Source organism: Gracilinanus agilis, chromosome X, assembly GCF_016433145.1.
Source record: "Gracilinanus agilis isolate LMUSP501 chromosome X, AgileGrace, whole genome shotgun sequence".
In the NCBI taxonomy this organism is placed as follows: Eukaryota; Metazoa; Chordata; class Mammalia; order Didelphimorphia; family Didelphidae; genus Gracilinanus; species Gracilinanus agilis.
The window spans coordinates 40298853-40318553 of NC_058136.1; the positions used below are offsets into that span (position 1 = coordinate 40298853).

A 19701-nucleotide genomic window follows, 5' to 3' on the forward strand; every position below is an offset into this window, starting at 1 on the left:
CCTAATGCGCTACTCTGTCAAGCTCTATCCTGGTCTTGAACCTGTCCTCCTGTGCATGGCTCTCTCCCATCCCCAGATTTGTGGCATGTGCAGATGTGATGAGAAAACAAGTCATATATGCCTTAACCCGAGTCATTGATAAAAGATATTCTACCACAGAGATCCATAGGGCCTGTCACTGGATACCTGCCAAGCAGATGCTGAACTATCAGTGACTATTCTTGGAGTCTAATCATTCCAAGATTCTCAAGAATCCATTGAACTGGATTCCTATCTAGTTTGTATCTCCCCATCGTTTCCACAAGAATAACACCAGATCCTGCTTTTGTTTTTAAACTCTTACTTTCGGACTTGGTAAAAGCTCTAAAACTGGCAAACAGGGAAGTGACTGAGGCTGGATTAGACGCCATGTTAAATGCTTTGCCCAAATCTAAGTAAACTAGCTGCTGTGTAAATACGAGCTGTTACTCTTAATAAGATGGGGATCAAGAGAGGCTTTCCAGAAAGGAAGAAAACAATTGAAACAATTCATTCACACATAGGTCTCAGCTCTGTGTGAAGGCCCTTTGTGCTTTAAAAGCAGAAACGCGGAGAGAGGATAATGTATGCCCCGTGGAACTCCAGCAAGGCAAGTCCGTGTGCTTTTGGTGCCAGTTTCCTCATCTATAAAGTGGAGATGATAGAATTTCTAGCACCCCACTCAGAAAGTGGTTGTGGGGAAAAGCTCTTAGAAAGCTTAAAGGCAGTACAGAGAGGGGAGTTGTCTGGAGGAGACATGCCACAGGAGGAGTTTGGTAGCTTCCTTTTCTTCTCGGGTCAACTTGGCATGATGCGACTTCCTCTTGTCGTCAGTCCTCAATGACCTTGACTGTTGAAAACTTTGTTCTATCACTGACTCAAATTCATGGCCAGTTCAGTCACTTGAAGGATTCCCTTTTAGGGGAGGAGGATGAGAAAGGAGAGGGACAAAGAAGAGGGAATGAAAGAGCGAAAGAAAAATGGGGAGAGAGAAGGAGAAAGGGGAGGGGAAGAGGGAAGGGAAAGAAAGAGAGGAAAAGAGGGAGAGACAGAGGGAGGGGGAAGAGAGGAGGGTCAGAAAGGAAAGAAAAGGAAAGTTAGAAGGAAGGAATGGGAAAGGGAGAGGGAGAGGAAAGAGAAAGTGAGAGAATATAGGAAGGACTTAGTTCCACATACAGAGGCATAAATGTCTGCACAGTCTCTTAAAAGAACAACTTGGCTCCCCAAAGAACTGGTGTCACAAGGAGATACAAAAGGAGCTCAGAGAATAAAGGGAATATTCAATGAGAAGACACCAGAAACTCCGGCAAGAATGGACACATGCAGACCCAGAGACAGCGGACTGTAAGTAGACCTGGAGAGAGGCCTATGCAAACATGTGACCTGTAAGGGATGGCTATAGGGAGGGATGGAAGGATGAGGATGAGGAAGAAACAGAATGAATATAGTAGGGGGCTAAAATGGAGAAAAGCAATCTGTCCATTTGCAGGAACTAAGAGGAATTTGGTCTGTAGGGCCATCTGCCTTCCCAACAACCCTGAGCATTTCCCCTCCCCTGTGGGGATTCCCCATCCAGGGTACTATAAGTCATGAGGATTATCTATGTGGAGGTGGAGACCCCCGAGAGGGTAAGTTATTGACTCTTGAGTTCTTTCTCCATGTTGGAAGGAGGGGCACCCAGGTTAGCACTCAAAGTCAGGAGAACTGTATAGGTCTCTGGGGAGGCAGAGGCCCAGCCGATGGAGGGAGGCTACCTTCAAAGACTGTATCTGGTCCATATAATACCTGGATCCTCTCTCGGTAATGGGCCACGAGTTACACTTTGGTGGTGGGGCTCCTCTAGGATCGATGCTTAATGGTGGGCAAGTCAGGTTATTAATACTAGCATTTAGGAGGCTATCTGCTCTAAAAGTAAGCCATTCAGGAGAGATTTCTGCCAACCATAAGGCTTATTAAACAATTGCATATTGGGAAAAAATTATGCCAGTTACTAAAGAACTGGGGCATTGATAATGAGTGTACTCATCCTCACCTAGGAGTAATGATTTGGGAGATGCTGATCAACTATGACAAAGACATCAGTGAAGGAATTTCGCATATTGTTATGGGCTTTTTGGAGGTAGCCAGATGGCTCAGTGGGCCTGGAGGCAGGAAGAAAACCCAAGTTCAAATTTGGCCTCAGACACTAGCTGTGTGACGTTGGGCAAGTCACTTAACCTCTCTTTGCCTTGATCCACTGGAGAAGGAAATGGCAAACCACTTTACCGAGAAAACTCCATGAACAGTACTGCCATACTATGGGTACATGGGGTCATGAGGAATCAGCCACGATTGAATAACAGAAGAGATCTTTGAGAAAAATTTAAGGTACTGGCAGAAACATTGTATGAGCTCTGTGAAATAACGCAGCAGGTTCCAGGTCCCTAGAGAGTTATTCAAAATTGGGCCTACAGGACAATGTGACTGACATAATTTAGAGGGCCTGAGCATTCTTAAATGGGGGTGGGGGTGGGGAGAGAACCTAGTAATCACGATCCAGGAGGAATTACAAGTGTGTGTATATATGTGTGAGAGTGACCTTGTCCTACCCAGGGTAACACTATAAGTCAGGAGGACTATTTAGGTCTCTTGGTAAAGCTGAGGTCAACCAGTGAGGGAAAGGAAGTGGACTTGACTGTTAATGGACTAAAGTATGAGTTCTTTACATTTTCAGTTAGAATGAATAAAATGTGCTCCATGTATGACGATTTGCTAGCCCGAGTACTTGGCTGGGAGCGAAAGTCCATTTTTCCCTTTTGCAAAGACCAAGACAAGAGACAAATTCTGACATTCCCAAGGGAACCTGGGGGAACACATGAGTTTTTTTTTATGAAATAGGGGTCACCGAGAATGAACCCAGTCTATTTTGGCCCCGAGTTGTGGAAATGAGCAACATATTATTATTCCCCACTGGAATGTTCTAATGGTGAGTATGCACAAATGGGCACCAGGGCGAGTCTGGGAGGCAATGTCACGTACGTTAGAAAAGCAGCCTCAGGAGCCATATTTTAAAGTTTGAGCACAAACACCAAATGCTGATTGAATGGAACCAAAGCAAATGCGCAGGACTCTAAAAGATGGTCCTGGGATCTTAATCAATTAATCAATCAATCAGCATTTGTAAGCACCTAATAAGGGCCGGATCTCTCAATAGCATCTAGAGAAAAACAGATACCAGGACAGGGTTTGGCCAAACTACGTCCTCTCAACCTGCCATTTATTAGGGTCAGACAGTGACAAATCACTTAACTTTTCTTCATCTATAAAACGGGAATACTAAGACTTAAACTATTCGATAGGGTTGTTACAACATGAATTCAAGAACATCCGCACTGTGCTTCGTAGCTACAAAGCTACGAATTTAATGACTTATTCATCTCCTTGTTTCAAGGGATGGCATGGCATAATGGAAATAGAGGGTCTTGGAGCTCACCAGGCTTAGGTTCAAGCTCTGTCTCTGACATGTGCTAGTTGTGTGACTCAGAGTCCCTACCCTCTGAGGCTCTAAGCTGTAGAGGAATCGAAGAGCTTTCATTGGTGGGGAAGTGTTCCTATGTCAGAAATTCTCCAGGGCAGTGAAATCACAGCTCTGGACCTGCCTCGCCTCCTCACCCCCCACCCGCCCCATGATCATTATTTATATTTTCGAAAGCTGCTTTAACTCATATCCACGCACATGTACACAGACTCCTTCTTGTTCATCTGCCTGCAGTGGTTCATTTTTTCATAATTTCAGACTTGACTAGGTTGGTAAAAGGGTCCCATTTGCCCTAGAAGAAAGATGAGGAAGTTCCAAATACATGGAATGCTGAAGCTATGCTCAGAACTGACATGATTCAAGGAGGCAGAGGTGTGGTCTGCAAGGGTTAGAACTCCAAGCCAGGAAGCCCTCAATATGAGCCTGAGCACTAACAATGGCTTCCTTCATGTTCTTGGGCTTAATTCTGTTTTAATCCCACCATCTGTCCAAAAGAGGAGAATTCTGCTGCTTTCCAAGGGTGCTGAAGAAAAACGATTTCTTAGGTGTAAAATGCTCTATGAATACCGGGTATTCATTAGCTATTTACATTTGTGACCCTCTGAAAAGAATAATTTCCGGGACAGAAATGACAACACCAAAAAACTTCCCTTTCTAACAATGCTGACATTGTCACTCCCTGGAAATGCCTGTCCTTTTACGAGTCTGTCACTTGGTGCCAAGGGCATTTCAAATTGTACATACCACGTTGTCTGTGGACACTGCGCTGGGGTCTTCTTCCTTGTGCCTACTGGCTTCATTTGGAACTGCTTCACTGGGTTCTTCTATGGAAATTAAAAAAAACCCACCATTGGTTATATTCCCAAAGTTTCATTCATGATACTCCTCCAAGGAGGCGGACATTGCCAGCATCCTTAGAAAAGCACTTAGAGAGACCTGGCCAGTGAGCAATACACGGGACCCAACTCGGGGATGAGGGAAGTCACTTGGATATCACTCGGGTCTCCATTTTCCATTCCTCAAAGGAAAAGGGACTGCAAAATTGCAGGAGGGTTTCTGGAGCACCACTGGCACGGGGTGGGGGGGGCTGCTTAACATTTCCAAGGTCCTTGATTTCATGAGGTGGGGCTCTCCCTCTCCTGGCCATCTGTTCTCCAACAGCCATTCATCTTAAGGCCAAGAGATGGTATGAATGACTTATCTAGCACTTGCATAGAGTCTTAGCCGTTTAGGGACATTTTTTTCATTTTGGGAGAGTCCCAGACCCTGGATTTCATCAATATGGAGAACCCTGTGAGAGCAGAAGATCATTCTATCGACATAGCTCAGCAACTTTTCTGTAGATCACAATTTTGGAGAGTTGCCTGGAGCAGAGAAAGTTAAAGTGACTTGCTCAGGGTCACACAGCTAGTTTATGTCAGAGACAGGACTTAAACTCAAGCCCTTCTGACTCAAAGGATGGCCACCTCTCTAAAATACCACTCTTTCCCTCGGGAGTATGAAACAGAGCAACTTTCTGGATGAAGAGTAGTCTCCATTGTACAAGTGGGAAAACTGGAACACAGAAAGCTTAATTATATTGATTGGACCCTGTTCTTCCAAGGAGGTTAAGATAGCCCATTTCAAGTACAGGCTGCTGATTAGGCATCTCTACTCGGAAGTAACGCTGAAGGGGCAAAGGTTCTTGGGGGCCAGAGTGGAAACCACACGAATTTGAAAACTTTGGGAGAGTTTTCTCCACTGGATAGAGTACACGATTGAGGAAAGCCTGATCTTTCCCAGCACATGGCACAGTGCTCTCACTGTACATGCTTGTGCTAGCATTTCAAGGAAACCAGATGTCATCAGTGTGGGTATTCTCTGTACCAGTGTGGCTCAAAATCCCTCCACACCCGGGCAAAAGAGCCTCATGAATTACAACGGCTGAAAAAAATGTCTCACCTGTTCATCAATGGATGAGAGACCCTTCCATACTCTACAGGGCTAGTGCACCATCCATGCCCTTGAGCCACAGACCTGCCAGAGCTAGCACTCCACTCCTACAATCTTCAAAAACCCACAATCACTTCCTTGGCAAGGCCTTAGAACAGTGGTTCTCAGCCTTTCGGACTCAGGACACCTTTATACGCTTAGAAATTGTTGAGGACCCCCCTCCAAACCAAGAACTTTTGTTCACGTGGGTTATCTCCATCGCCACTTACCCTATTGGAAGTAAATTATGAATTGTTATGAAATAATAATTATGAAAATAATTTTGACCTTGTGGACCCACTGAAGGGGTATTGGAGACCCACACTTTAAGAAGTATTGCCTTAAAATAAGCCTTGAATTGAGGTCATAGGGATTACTTATTTTTTAAACCCTTAACTTCTGTGTATTGGCTCCTAGGTGGAAGAGTGGCAAGGGTGGGCAATGGGGGTCAAGTGACTTGCCCAGGGTCACCCGGCTGGGAAGTGTCTGAGGCCAGATTTGAACCTAGGACCTCCCGTCTCTAGGCCTGACTCTCAATCCACTGAGCTACCCAGCTGCCCCCTCGTCGGGATTACTTAGATGAACAGAAAGGCATTTTGATTTCTCCAGAGTTAGCTATTACATTATCCTTATTATTAATCAGCAGCAAAATATTTGTCATCGCTCTCAAGTTTTTTTTTTTTTGTTGTTGTTTGTTTTCAAGCCCATGACTCCCCAGTAATGGCGAGACAGGTCAGTCATGAATCCCAGGGGTTAGTGGACAGAAGCACAAAGTATTTTGAGAACTCTTTACAGAGTTTGTAATTAAGTCAACATATGAGTAAAAGGAAGAACATTTTTAAGGAAGAAGAAATCGATCCTGTTAATAAGCCTGACATTTCAAAGCATATTTAATCAGCAACCTTCTAAGAAATCAGGGCGGGCAAGGTGTCGCCAGTACCTGCCCGTGGTGGCCTCTCCTCATTGGTGACTTCATGTGTATTATTTCTGAAGGTCTGTGCAGTGTCTCTGCTCTCATTTTCTCATAATTTTGTGTATCGACATTTAGTTTCACTAAAAACTTTTCCTGCTTGGTTCTTCCCATTCTGGGAATGGTACATAAAAGCTATTGGGAGGATTTCGAAATGAAAAGGGCATAAGAGGAAAAGAGATGCATCTCAAAAAGTGATGGTGCTGACTGTTTAGAGGCAGCCGAGAGAAGCCAAAGTGTCACAAGTTAATGTTCTTCATGGCCTGTTATTTGGAAAGAAAGGAACATTGCTAAATGGAAAATAAATAAGCAAATACGGAGTTATTGATCATCGAGTTCCAGAGAGCCCACTAGACAAAGGCAGTACGCTCCAACTAAGAAACCGGCTGGAGAATCCTTTCATGAGTATAACCAATATAGCTCAAAAGGGACATCCTGGCAGAATTTCACGTTAGAGGTGCTAACTGGTCTAGTTCTCCAAGCACTTTTCTCAGTATGGAAGTTGGAAGGCTTTGAAAGCTCTCTTCTCAAACATGCTCATTTCTCTCTCCATGAACCTGAATCCTCTGAAGCGTGTCTTTCTATGGAATAAAACTAAGAAGCTTGACCAACTAACTGCCAGCATGGGACAGTGGGAAGAACAGAGGATGGAGAGTCTTAGGCCCCGGACCTGAATCCTAGCTCTGCTATTTGGTTTTTCCCTGGGTCACTGTGTGAAACTCATTTAACCTCCCTAAGTCTCAGTTTCCTCATCTATAAAATGACAGGGTGAGACCAGATGATATTGAAGGCCCCTTTTGGCATTAAACTGTATGAGTCTATGTTGTTATCTGAGCCAAGACTTGAGGTGGGTCCATTGGAGGCAAACAGAATGATCATAGTGGGTTCTGACCATGCCTCTTCTATTCATTTCCGGGGGGAGGAAAAGAGAAAGAAGAAGGAGAGAGGGTAAAACTGGAAAAGAGAAGGGACGAGATGTGGAAAGCATAGTATTCCCTGGCAGGGAGGTAAAGGACCTGAAGCTATGGGTGGGGGGGAGATCATCAATATTTGAACAGAAGGTGGGTGATACTTTCGAAAGAACAGGTGATTCTAAAAGGGCTCTTTTTTCTCCTTCAATTTTTGGCATGGTTTTACTATATCTAGACATCATTTTTTGGCCCCAGAAGAACGCATCTCCTGTTTTGAAAGAGAAGTCAAGAGAATATTAGGATTCACTTTATAGAAAGTCATCAAACAATGAACTTAGTTCACTGTACCTGCCTGAAGGATACCTGCATAGATCAGAAACTGGCTGGGTCTTCTGGCTTGGGAATGGGAAGAGCAAAAGACTGCATCACCTCTTCTGATTTTCAAGACTTTCAGAGTAGGAGGCGTGTTAATGTGTGAGGCAGATCCCTGAAGGGAAGAGTTGTGATAGCAAAGACCAGGCGGATAATTAGAGAAATCACAGCTCGAAGACCTTAGGACTTTCACTAATTATTCCTTCAGGGTAAGAAGTGGAACCAAATCTTATTAATTATTTACCTAGAATTTTAGCTGGTAGTTATTTGGGCGTATTACTAGAAGCAATTATTTGATGAAATGCTATCCCCATTGTAGAGATGGGAAAACTGGGACACAGAGAGACTAATTATGTGCTCCGAGTCCTTTTCTTCTAAGGAGATCAAAATAGCCCATCTGAGTAAGGCCTGCTGAGGCAGCATATCTGCCCAGAGGTGAAGTTAAAATGGAAAAGTTCATTGTCTTTGGTGGTGCTAAAGCGAAAACGATGGGATTATACTATTCCTAAAGATAATATCTTGTCCCTTGAAGCTTAGGCTCGCAACTCTAAAACAGACAAACCTTAAAAGCCAGAATCCCATCCATATGTTTTTAAATCCCTGAGAGAACAGAGAAGTGTAGCTAGAGAAATCATGGGCTGTTGCTCGTCTCCAGCAGTGAAAGAACTCTGTGGCCAGACCCAGTTCCTGTAGCTTTGAGGCAGCAAGGTGGCCCAATGGATAGAGTCTCGGACCTGGAGTCAGGAAAATTTTTGTTCATATCTGGCCTCGGATACTTGCTAACCTGAGATTGTCTCCATTTCTTCAAGTGTGAAATGGGGACCATGCTAGCACATGTCTCCAGGGTTGTTGTGAAGATCAAGTGAGATAATTTGTAAAGAGCTTAGCACGGTGTCTGGCATACAGCAGGCACTTACTAAATACTTGCTTCCTTCTAATCTTCCTTCCTGAGCTGGAAATCAGGAGCCTGAGGTTCTGACCCCTAAAAAAATAGATTGTTTTGGTCACTTCTTCTCTCAGGGCTTGGGGACGATGAGGAGCGATGATCAGATCATCTCCTAAAGATCACTTCCAGCTTCACCTAAACCCTCCCCCTCCCCTGGCTTGGTCATGAACCAAAGAACCGACTTGGGCTAAATTCTAATTTTCTTGTTTTATTTCTATGTCTGGGTTCCTCTTGTTCAGGCTTTCCTAGGATCCCAGACTATCAAAAGGGGATAGACCAGGGGAGCTTCGAAGGGAGCTTGTTTTCTGCTTTGATATGCATTCCGATGAGTGAGCCCTCTTCTAAAGTTTCAACGCCATCCAATAGCTTGGAATTCCTTTCAGTTGTTCAGCTTTTAGAACTCAGGACTGCTAATCTGATCAGCAAAACTTGGTATCTAGCGGAAAAGACAAATCACCTCCAAGACCAGTGATTCCCAAAGTGGGCACCACCGCCCCCTGGTGGGTGCTGCAGTGATCCAGGGAGGTGGTGATGGCCACAGGTGCATTTATCTTTCCTATTAATTGCTATTCAAATTTTAAAAAAAATTAATTTCCAGGGGGCTAAGTGATATTTTTTCTGGAAAGGGGGCGGGAGGCCAAAAGAGTTTGGGAACCACTGTCTTAGACTGACCTGATAATCAGCCTCAAGAGGCAGTAAGGCAGAATAGGAAATGTCGGAGGAGGCCTGGGTTTGAATCCTGCCTCCGATATTCTCCTAGCTATGCGACCATGCTTGCTGCTTTATCTCTGCAAGTCAAGACATCACCCCATGATGTCATTGGTCCTCTTTGAAATGAGGGATGAACAACAATCTCTGTGAGCCTCAATTTCCTCATCTGGAAAATTAGGGTAATAATACTTAATAGGGGGGAAAGGGAGGGTTCAATGAGGTAGAATGTGGCCAATGTGAGCTATTGTTATTTGCTTATTGAAATGTTCAGCCCCCGAGAATGGGACCTGGTTAGCCTGGGAGAGCTCCATTTCTTTCGAGGGTAGATAATATTAGGCCAGGCCATGTGACACAATCACACTTAATCATGACATTTAGACCAATCAGATTAGCATTCTCCCTGAACAAAATGGGCAGGAGAATAGGCTGGAACCAGGGGGCAGCTCTCTGCACAAGGATTCTTTCAGCCTGGGAAATGCTTTTATGCTTTTGTGTTGCAATTTCTGAGGAGAATAAAAAGGTTTCCATGCAGCTGTGAAAAATAAGCCACTGAGAGGAATTGGAGGCAATCTCACTTTTCATCAAGTGTTCTCTGCAGAGGGCATTAAATCCTCTCTCCCCTCTCTCTCATTAGGTCTTGATTACCATGCCAGCTGTCTACGAGAACACACTAGTCAGTGATAAAGGGTGCCAGTGGAGAAGCCGTGGTCCATTGGCAACTTCAAAACGAACTTTCCCTTTTTTCCATTAGCAAGTGCAAATTTTTCTTTGGGGACTGGGAGTGGAGTGAGGAGCAGAGAGAATGACAACTGACTGTGTTCCCTGGTTTTCCTGGTCTCTCTCCGGCCCTTCAGATTTCCCTGTTTTCATCTTCCCCTCCCTTGCAAGGTGGAGCTGTCAGACCTTGCCTCCCACCCTCCTCAGCCCCAGTGACCCATGCCTACCGGTTTCCAAGGACTCCCTCTGGTGCTTGCTCTGGTAGCACACAGACACCAAGGACTCCCTCTGACACTATCGGATGTTGTTTCCTCACCCTAAAAAGTAGGAAAACGACCAAGGGTTTTCCAAGCCATATTTTGGTTCCAAAGCCCATCGAATGGATCAAGAGATGAGATGTCACGTAATATAAGTTCAGTTTCTCAGTCAGCCACTGTCATAAAGTGTGTGCCTCAGTTTTGCAGTTTAGTTCTTTCACTTGTCTTCATTATTGAAGCAGCAGATGCATAAGAATAGTGTTTTGCCATCTGATGCATTTCAAAAAATGAAGGCAACTCTTTAGGAATAGTCTTTGTGTTTCAGCAAATGTAAAAAGGATTTCTTCTAGGCTGAATAGGCTGAGTAATGTGTGGGGATGGAAGATGTGGAAGAAAGCTATTTGGATTGTTCTTTCTGGGAGTTTGGCAGCAAAAGGGAGGAGAGATGGGATAATAGCTTGAAGGGATGCCAGGGCCAAAGGAAGGTTGGTTGGTTGGTTGGTGGTTCTTGTTGTTTTTTAAGTGATAAAGAAGAGGAGGCAGCTAGGTGGCTCAATGGATAGAGAGACAGGAGGTCCTGGGTTCCAATCTGGCCTCAGACACTTCCCAGCTGTGTGACCCTGGGCAAGTCACTTAGCCTCCATGGCCCAGCCCTTACCACTCTTCTGCCTTAGAATCGATACACAGTATCGATTCTAAGGCAGAAGGTAAAGGTTTAAAAAGGTTAAAAAATTAAATAAAGGATAAAGAAGAACTCAAGAGAAAAGACCCATGGAGGAGAGATTGAAGACTGCAGAAGAATGCAAGCAGAATGATGTAGCCTGTTCCCAGAAGAGAAGGGAAGGATGAGGCAGTGGGACTCCTCTGAGACAGCAGGGAAGGAAGAAAAGATGAGTGAGGTGACTCAGAGGATTAAGTGGATACAACCAAATAAGTTCATGTAAATCTGTTTCAATAGAGCAGAAGGCTAGGTTATCTGCTGAGAGTGAAGGGAAAGAAAAGGTGGGGAGAAAGGCTTAGAGGTAAGAAGAGAAGGTCTGGAACCCGCCTCATTACAATATTGCCCAAGGGTCCTTGAGCCATCCTGGGGACTGAAGTGAGCTATTTCAGCATAGCACGAAGGGTCCAGTTGAAGTTAGAGAGCAAAAATTAGTACTGAACCCGGTTCTCAGGATTTCTTTGCTTTTTTTTTCCCCAGCAGCCTTTAGCGCCTTGGGAATAGGAGCAGAAGTGGCAGATGGCAGAATCTCAGGGCTGAGGGCTTTTCGTTACTGTTGTTCAGTCATTTCAGTCACGTCTGACCCTCTGTGTGATCCCATTTGGGGTTTTCTTAGAGTGGTTTGTCATTTCCTTCTCTAGCTCATTTTATGGACGAGGAACTGAGGCAAACAGGGTCAAGTGATTTTTCCAGAATCACATAGCTAGTAAGGGTTTGAGGCCAGATTTGAACTCAGGAAGATGAGTCTTCCTGACTCCAGGTCTGGCACTCTGTCTACTATGCCAAGGTTAGCACGGTACAAATATTAAAAGATCAAAGGGACAATGAATTCAGGGCTAGAGAAGAGAACATGCTAAAGTGGCTGATCATAGATAGGGTCAAGACTGGTTAGAAAGGAAAGTGACACAGGGAAGAAGAAAAAAATCTAAAGGCCAAAGGTCACTCACCAGTTGGGCAAAGAACTGGCATGGAAGGAGTAAAGGAGCGGGGAATGTTGAATGAGAGGAGACTGCGACCAGGATCATAGATTTGGAACCGGAAGAGTGCTTAGGGGCCATCAAGTCCAATCTCTTCATTTTAGAGATGAATAAACGGAGATAAAGAGAAGTTAAATGACTTACTCGGGGTTACAGAGCCAGTAAGTGTTTGAGAGGGGATTGGAACCCGAGTCTTCCTGCCATCAAGTCCAGCATTCTATCTCCTGTTTCACGGTGCCTTGAAAGTGGCGCAGCTTCAAATGATAGTGAAGCCTAGGGAATGACCACCTTATTAGGTGGTTAAAGTAAAACGGAGGGCGAGGTCATAGAAGGGGAAAAGTTGAAGAAAGTCTAAAGATGGAGTGTTGGAGAGGGGCCGTCAGTGTGAGTTACAGCCAGGGAGGACTGGCTAGCAAGACTGGGAACTAGATGCCCAAATCATAACAAACGCTTAGAGGACAATGACAAGCAGGTGAATGACAGCAACAAAGATCAGGAGAGAGTGCGAGAGTCAGATGACATGGACTTCAAAGGAGAGGTCACTGGGTGCCGGTAGCAAGTACTAAGAGTATATTTACATGGAGATGAAAAATAAAGAGTGGCTCAAAAGTCAGTGCCATAATATTAAGTTTTAAGGGTTTCAGCTTGTATTAGGACTTTGGGTACTCTGTGTACATTTTCTGAAATTCTTTATGCCTTCAAAGGTTATCAGTACTGAACTCTTTTTTTTTTTTCTGTTTGAAGTCAAAGGAAACACGGTGTTCTTAAACAAATATTCCAGGGACAGTGGAAACAGTCGGCTCTTAATTCAATAGTACTGCTGGTCAGAGGATCAGGGACCCAGGGCAAGGCTCTTTCCACAATACTATTACTCCTTTTCAGGGTGGTGAGTTGCTGCTGCCATATGCTTGATCACATTTCCAAAAAGAAAGAAATCAAAATAATTATTTTCTTAGTTTTGATATAAAGCTCATGGCAAAGAGCAGAATTTCTGAATGTGGGCCGAGTTTAGATGAAAATCTATTCCCTTCTTGTGCCCCGATGTAGAGGGATGTTTAAGAAGAGGCATTTTAAAAAATCAATTTCTGTTTAAACGCTTAACAAAATGTATGGACCTTAAGTGCAAAGGCTGAAAAGCAAGTCAAATAACCACTGAAAAACAGCCCTTTGTCAAGGCTATTTATTAGGAGGTGCAGCAAGCAGAGTACCTTGAGAGCTTCCTTCAGATAAACAGATGGACACTTCATCATTTCTGTCGTTATCCTCCACTACCTCGGGCCCAGCTTCCTCTCCTGATGCTAGTGCAGACAAAGGGCCCGACTCAGGCTGCTCCGAGAAGTCAGCAGGGCCGCCTCTGGGAGGTGGAACTTCAATCCCCATTAAACGATATTTTCTTCTTCGATTCCCAATCCAAGTCTTTATAAGGGAGATACAATAGAAACTTTTGAACACACATAAACCTCATTAGTTTTGAACATGAAGAGAAAGGAAAGGCTCTGAGTAAAACATGGTGGGTTATTCATTAAAATGAGAAACATAAAAAAGGAAAATACATTGAATAATGAATGACCAGCTCTGTTGGTAGTTCACAAAGTGCTTCCCTCACAGCCATCCTGAGAAGGGTTTTTGTTGTTGTTGTTTTATTGTGAGTCAACGAAGTATAAGCAAAATGACGATATGCTCATTTCAAAACAGCTTAGCTGAAAGATCATATTTATTTAAAACACCCAGAATGCCAAGCAACATGGAGTTCATTACTTTTTTTTTCCCAGAGAAAATAATCCCCCACATCTTTCAAAAGAAAAACAGATTGGTTGGGTTCCCAAAGGAACTGGGTATGTAGTTATAACTACAGCTTATGTCCCATTTCCAATCTTGCTTTGCCTAGGTGAAAACCTGCTTATTGGCTTTCGTCCTCTCCCTAGCAGCTCAGTGCTTCAAGGAGCTCCAAGGCTAGGTTTATTGGCTTGAGAAATAATTTGCATCCCAAGTTCCTCACATAATGTACACGATGCTCATTTCTGTGGCTTGACCAGTCTGGACAAAGTCATTCCACAAAACTCAAGTAGAATTATTGTTTCTTTCTTATTTTTCTCCTCCTTGTAAAGAGATCTCTGAAACAGTACAGAAAACTATCAATGCAATGCAATGATTTCCTGCCCCAATCAGAATACAGTTAAAGAGCTTATGTCGACTAGGTTTGCTGCTGTGCAGGAAAGGCCATCGGTGTGGAGGAAATGGTCTCCAATGTTAGACTGCTTCCAGTTCAAAAATTCTTAGAGATCATCTAAATCTAGCCTCTATGATTTTATAGTTACAGAGACCAGAAGTGGTCAGCACTGAGCCATGTAGTTAATTTCTAATACAACCTGGTCCCCAGGCACCCCATCAAGTCAGGGCCCTTGCTATTCTCCAATCTCAATGCAATGCCTCTTCTATTTGTACCACTTTGGGGACAAAAATAATGCAACATTAAGAAGAGAAACCAAAGACTAAGACCAAGAAGACATATTCGTTTTCATTTTTGCCCAAGTATTTTCCCTTCAAATTCAGGAAATGTAGTCTCTTGAATGTATTCAGTATTCAATACTAAATATACACTCTGAAACACATGGATTGTTTTTGTGAAGTCCCAAGTGAAAATTACCCCGTAGGAAAGAAAAATATTTATGTATATTAATTTTCCTGGCTTTGCTAACTTCTCCCCTAGGAGAAATACTCGTTTAAACAGTAGAATTCCATTTAAATTCCCCATTACATTGTCTCTGTGAAAAAGTACTGTTACACTTCAGAAAACTTAGAAGCTGGAAGTTCTTGCCACAGCCCCATTAAATTGTCACGCGCTTCCTATATTTCCTAACTGAATATTGATGTTTATTAGGCAATAATAAAAAAAAGTTTCCTTTTCTTTCACGGCATGACCCATGGATATCCAAAGAAAACCTTTACCAGGGCCAGAAGGGGAAGATGTGGTCTCTTGAAGAGATTCCCAAGCTTGCTTGGGTCACTCTGGGTGGGGAGGAGCTAAGAGGTAGGAAAGGAGAGCCCGAGATGCTACCCGACTCTATTTTTCTGGGAGTTGTGTATGCATCAGCTGCATACGGACAAAAGGCCAAATGTGCCTTGGAATGAATATTAGGCTTCAGTGTAATTTTTATTACATGCTGGGGCTAAGGTTTCTTCTGCGGAGACACATCTTTCAAATTATAATAGAAGACACAAGGAAAATATGATTTTCTAAACAAATGTAATAAAAGTTGTCTTCTGCAGTATTCACAGGATCACACGCAGGCACCTTAGAGGTCAGCTAGTCTACCATCCCACACAAAGTAAGAATCTCTTCCAAGTCTACAATGAAAAGATCGTCTGCCTTTCTTTAGTCAAATACTGCCAGCGACGGAGGGCTCGCTATTTTGTGAGGCCGCCCATTCCACTGTTGGACAGTTCTAGTAGACGTTTCTTTCTCATAATGAGCCAAGGCACACTTGCCCATATCCACTGCTCCTAGCTTCGCCTTCTGGAGCAATATAAAATAAGCCCACTCCCTATTCCATCTGAGTCTTTCAAGCATTTGAAGATAGCAAATACGTCTTCCTTAACCTCTCCCTTTTCTAGGCCAGACACTCCCAGTTCCTTCAACTATTCTTAGATGAGATGGTTCCCAGATCCCTTGCCATCCCGTATTAAACACAAATCTTGCAGGTTGATTAACTTAAGTGAGTTGTACTGCAGCCCATCGACTCAGTCTCCACCCTCCTCCCCCCTTCTCCCTCTATCATCTGGAAATGGTGGGTAGGCTGCTCGGCCTTTGGAGCTTTTTCCCTAGAGAAAGGAAGAAAGGGAAGAAGTGGGCAAATCACTGCATGTCTCTGGGCCTCCGTTTCCTCAGCTGTAACAGTTAAGGATTAGAACAGATGATCTCTTGGCATCTTTCTGGCTCCTAATCGCTAAAGCCAGATAAGCGAGGTTGTGCATATAACTTTTCAGGAACATAGCTAACTTAAAAACTAAGTAAAGTTGTATTTCAAGTGAATAACCACTTTTCTTTTTAGAGAGATTTCAAATAAATCCTGCTACTCTGCGAGTAAACACCATGCAAAACGATGAAAAACAAATCTGCTTTCCAAGAAGTTTATTTCAATCCAGAAAAATCACTTTGATAGTGTTTTGCCAACATTCAAACATATGCCCATCATTCAAGTGCTTGGGTGCATGAGGGTATATTTGGATACTGATCCACTCTGACCCTGATCCAGATGGGAGAGCTCCTCTACCAAACTACAGGCACCACAAGAGACCTTTGGATACCTTGCATACAGCCCAACAGCTTGCATACAGTTGGTGCTCAATACAGATCTGCTGATAAGAATCAGGCTGTACATTAGAAAGTCCACCAAAGAACCAAACAAAAAGAACACGAGGCCAGGAGAGAAAGGTCCTAAAACTTCTTCCTTAGATCTTTTAGGGAGGCAAAATAGAAAACTAAAGCCCTGCCAATTCTTCTGACCTTCCCAGCGGTCACAAGCCAAAACCCCCAGTGGGGCACTAGTGATTCTTTTTGGTTACCCCAAACTGGAAAAAATCAGCTTAATGTGTCTATGGATAGCTTCTAAGTGCCTACAATGAGCTTAGCACTGTAAAGAACTCAAGAGTATCTTGGGAAGAATGAAATTATTTAGGGTTACAAAGCAGGTCATCTTTGCCCTCTGTTTCTCTTAAAGAGATTCTATGGAGAGCTTTATCACCCCATTTCCTGCAGAAGCCCACTGGGCGCCACATTGTAGGGTAGGCTGTAGGCTCCCTAGCTTGACTGAGGCTCTTGGAGTAGATACAGAAATCAAGTCAGAGGTTGCTTAAGTTCCTCATTCTGGGAGAGAAGGGGTGGGGATTGTGGAGTAAACTCTTTCTCTACTCTGTGTTCTGTCAAGAAGTGCCCCATTAGAGAAAATGGCCACAGGAAGGAGATCTGAGAAGCCCAGAGCTAGGTGAGACTTGAATAAGAACTAGTGGTCACCCACAGCATTTGAGTGAAGATCTCTAGGTGGGGTTGACTCACTACCTCTCCAGGCTGCCCATTCACTTTAGGAACATTCTCATTTTTAGAAAGGTTTTTCCTTAGCTTGATTTGTTTCTTTGCCACTTCTACTCATGATTCTTAGCTCTGTCCTTTGAGGCTAAAACATAACAACCCTAACACTTCTGCGATGTCATGTCCCCTGCTCCCAGATTTTCTCTTATCTGTGCTAGACATTCCAAGTTCCTCCAAGAGATCCTCCTTTGAAATGAAGCTAAGAATTGGAACACTTTCCAATTCCTCATTGTCCTTTAGTGCCCAGAACTGAGTACAAGACTCCAGATGTGGCTGATCAGGGCAGAGTACAGTTAGACTATCATCTCCCCAATTCCTGCATGCTGGGCCTAAGATCACATGAGCTCTCCAGGAGGTCCCATGACATCAGTGATTCATAATAAGTGCAGTCCACTGAAATATCAGAGACCTGTCTTCAGAATAAGTGCCATGTAGCCACCCCAGAGGAGGGAGAATCAAGAACCCTGATTTACCTTTTATTAAATGCCTTTCAAAGGAAGGATTGCTTCTCCTCCTCAACAAGGCTTTCGATGACCATTCCTTTCCACAGCGATTGCTCCTGTAGTTTGTGCCCCTCAATGTATTATGTAAACACTGCCTGGTACTCTGCCATCACCAGAGGGTAACTATATCTCTCCAACTTGATGAAAAATACCGGAGGGGCAAGAACAATATGGTCTGTTCTCTTCTGTGTCATTTGGATCTTAGTCCCAGGCTAAGAACAGAACATGATTCCAAATAGCAGAGAGACCACTCGGCTCAGCTGCAAGGAAATGTGCTGCCCCTCACAGATGTGTTTTATGGGCTATGCCAACCTCATTTCTGCTGCCAGCCCAATAAGAGGGAAAAGGATGACCCTTCAAACCATTTCAAAGTAGTCAAGTGACAAGGCCTCTCCCTGTAGAGGAAGGCAGGAATCCTCCCATTTTTGGTTCCTTCTTCACCCATGGGCAGTCCCTTCCCTAGTGAAAGTCCTCCAGAGTCCCAATGGGACTCCTCTGGCCCTGCTCTTCTTGGAGTTGGAAGAGGCCTCGGTGGCCCTTAGTTCAACCTGAACCTAAACAACATACCTGATGAGTGGTCTACGACATTGTTCACATCTAATCACTTCTATCCCGTAGCCACCTTCTTTGTTCAAGCTTTCGACACCTCTCACCTTGGGTACTGCAATGGCCTCCGGATTGGTGTCCCTACCCTAACCCTTTCCCAACTACACTCCACTGGCCACACAGCTGCCAAGGTGATTCTCCTCACGTACAACACATCTGACCATATCTGTCACCCAGCAACCCCCACGCAATCAACTTCAGTGGTTCTGTATTACCTCTAGAATGCAAGCTAAACAGATTTGTTTAGCTTTTAAGACTCTCACAACCTGGCTTCAACCCATCTTTCGAGCCTCCCTTAATTTTATTCCCCTTCCTCCCAAACTGCACTCTGCAATTCAGTCTTCTCTCTGTTCCTCACACCCAGCCGTCTATCTCCCAGCCTTTGCAGTGGCTGCTTGGAATCGACTCCCTCCTCATTTCTGTTGCTTCATAGAATCTCTCTTTTCCTTCAAGACATGATCCAAATACTACCTTCTACATGAAGCCACTGCCAGTGCCCTTCTTTCCCAAATCACTCAACCCTTTTTCAATCAATCAATCAATCAAACATTTATATATGTATTTGTCTTTCCCATTAGAATGTCAAGTCAAGTAGCATTTCTTAAGTGCCTACTATGTGCAGGCACTGGATAATCACTGAGGACACAAAGGAAAGGGAAAAATTGAGCTTCTTCTCAAAGATCTCACAGTCTAATGGGGAGAGAGATGACATGCAAATAGTTTTGTGCAAACAAGATATAGACAGGATGAATTGGAGATAATCTCAGAGGGAAGGTACAAGTTTTAAGGTGGACTGGAAAAGGCCTCCAGTAGAAGATGGGATTTTAGTTGAGACTTACAGGAAGCCAGGAGGAAGAGGTGAGTAGGTTGAGACATATTAGTTCCTCCTTGAAAACCGATATTATTTCATTCTTTGTATCCGTATCCTCAGCACTCAGCACAATGACTGCACCAAAGCAGGAGGTTAAAAAATACTGACTGATTGATCATCCAATCTTTCCTCAAAAACCTATGCTGCCGAATGGAAAGCTGCCACCTTGTGAGGCAGAGCAGGGCATCTGAAAGAGCACTGGATTGTAAATCAGAGGACCCCAGCTTCAATCCTGACTCTATGTACGGCTATGTGCTTGGGGTGAGTGACTTCAACCCTCTAGACCTCAGTTTCTTCCTCTGCTAAATGGGGAGGATAGCCTACATGCTCTCTGTCTTAAGTTCTATGATCTCTATGTTATAAACCTGTATTTCTTTGGTCACTACTTTTCACAATCCACTTAAGCAGAGGATGAGCATTCTAAACTAGCCAAGTGACCTGCAGCTGGGTGCGCTGTGGAAATGGGGAGTTAGCTGTATTTCTTTCCAACACAGAATTATCTACTCCTTTTCTCCCTTGATACTAGCACCTATGAAATGTTTTCTAG

At 43.9% G+C, this 19701-nt stretch overlaps 1 protein-coding gene across 1 annotated transcript in view; it reads right to left on the minus strand.

Moving 5' to 3' along the window:
- Positions 1 to 19701, minus strand: part of HDX (highly divergent homeobox) — a 73424-nt gene that overhangs the window by 16564 nt on the left and 37159 nt on the right. Inside the window, exons 5-6 of the mRNA XM_044682548.1 lie at positions 13294 to 13501; positions 4280 to 4359 (exon numbers count right to left, since the gene is read on the minus strand). Coding sequence (XP_044538483.1) covers positions 4280 to 4359; positions 13294 to 13501 — 288 coding nt within the window. The remainder of the gene's footprint in view (positions 1 to 4279; positions 4360 to 13293; positions 13502 to 19701) is intronic.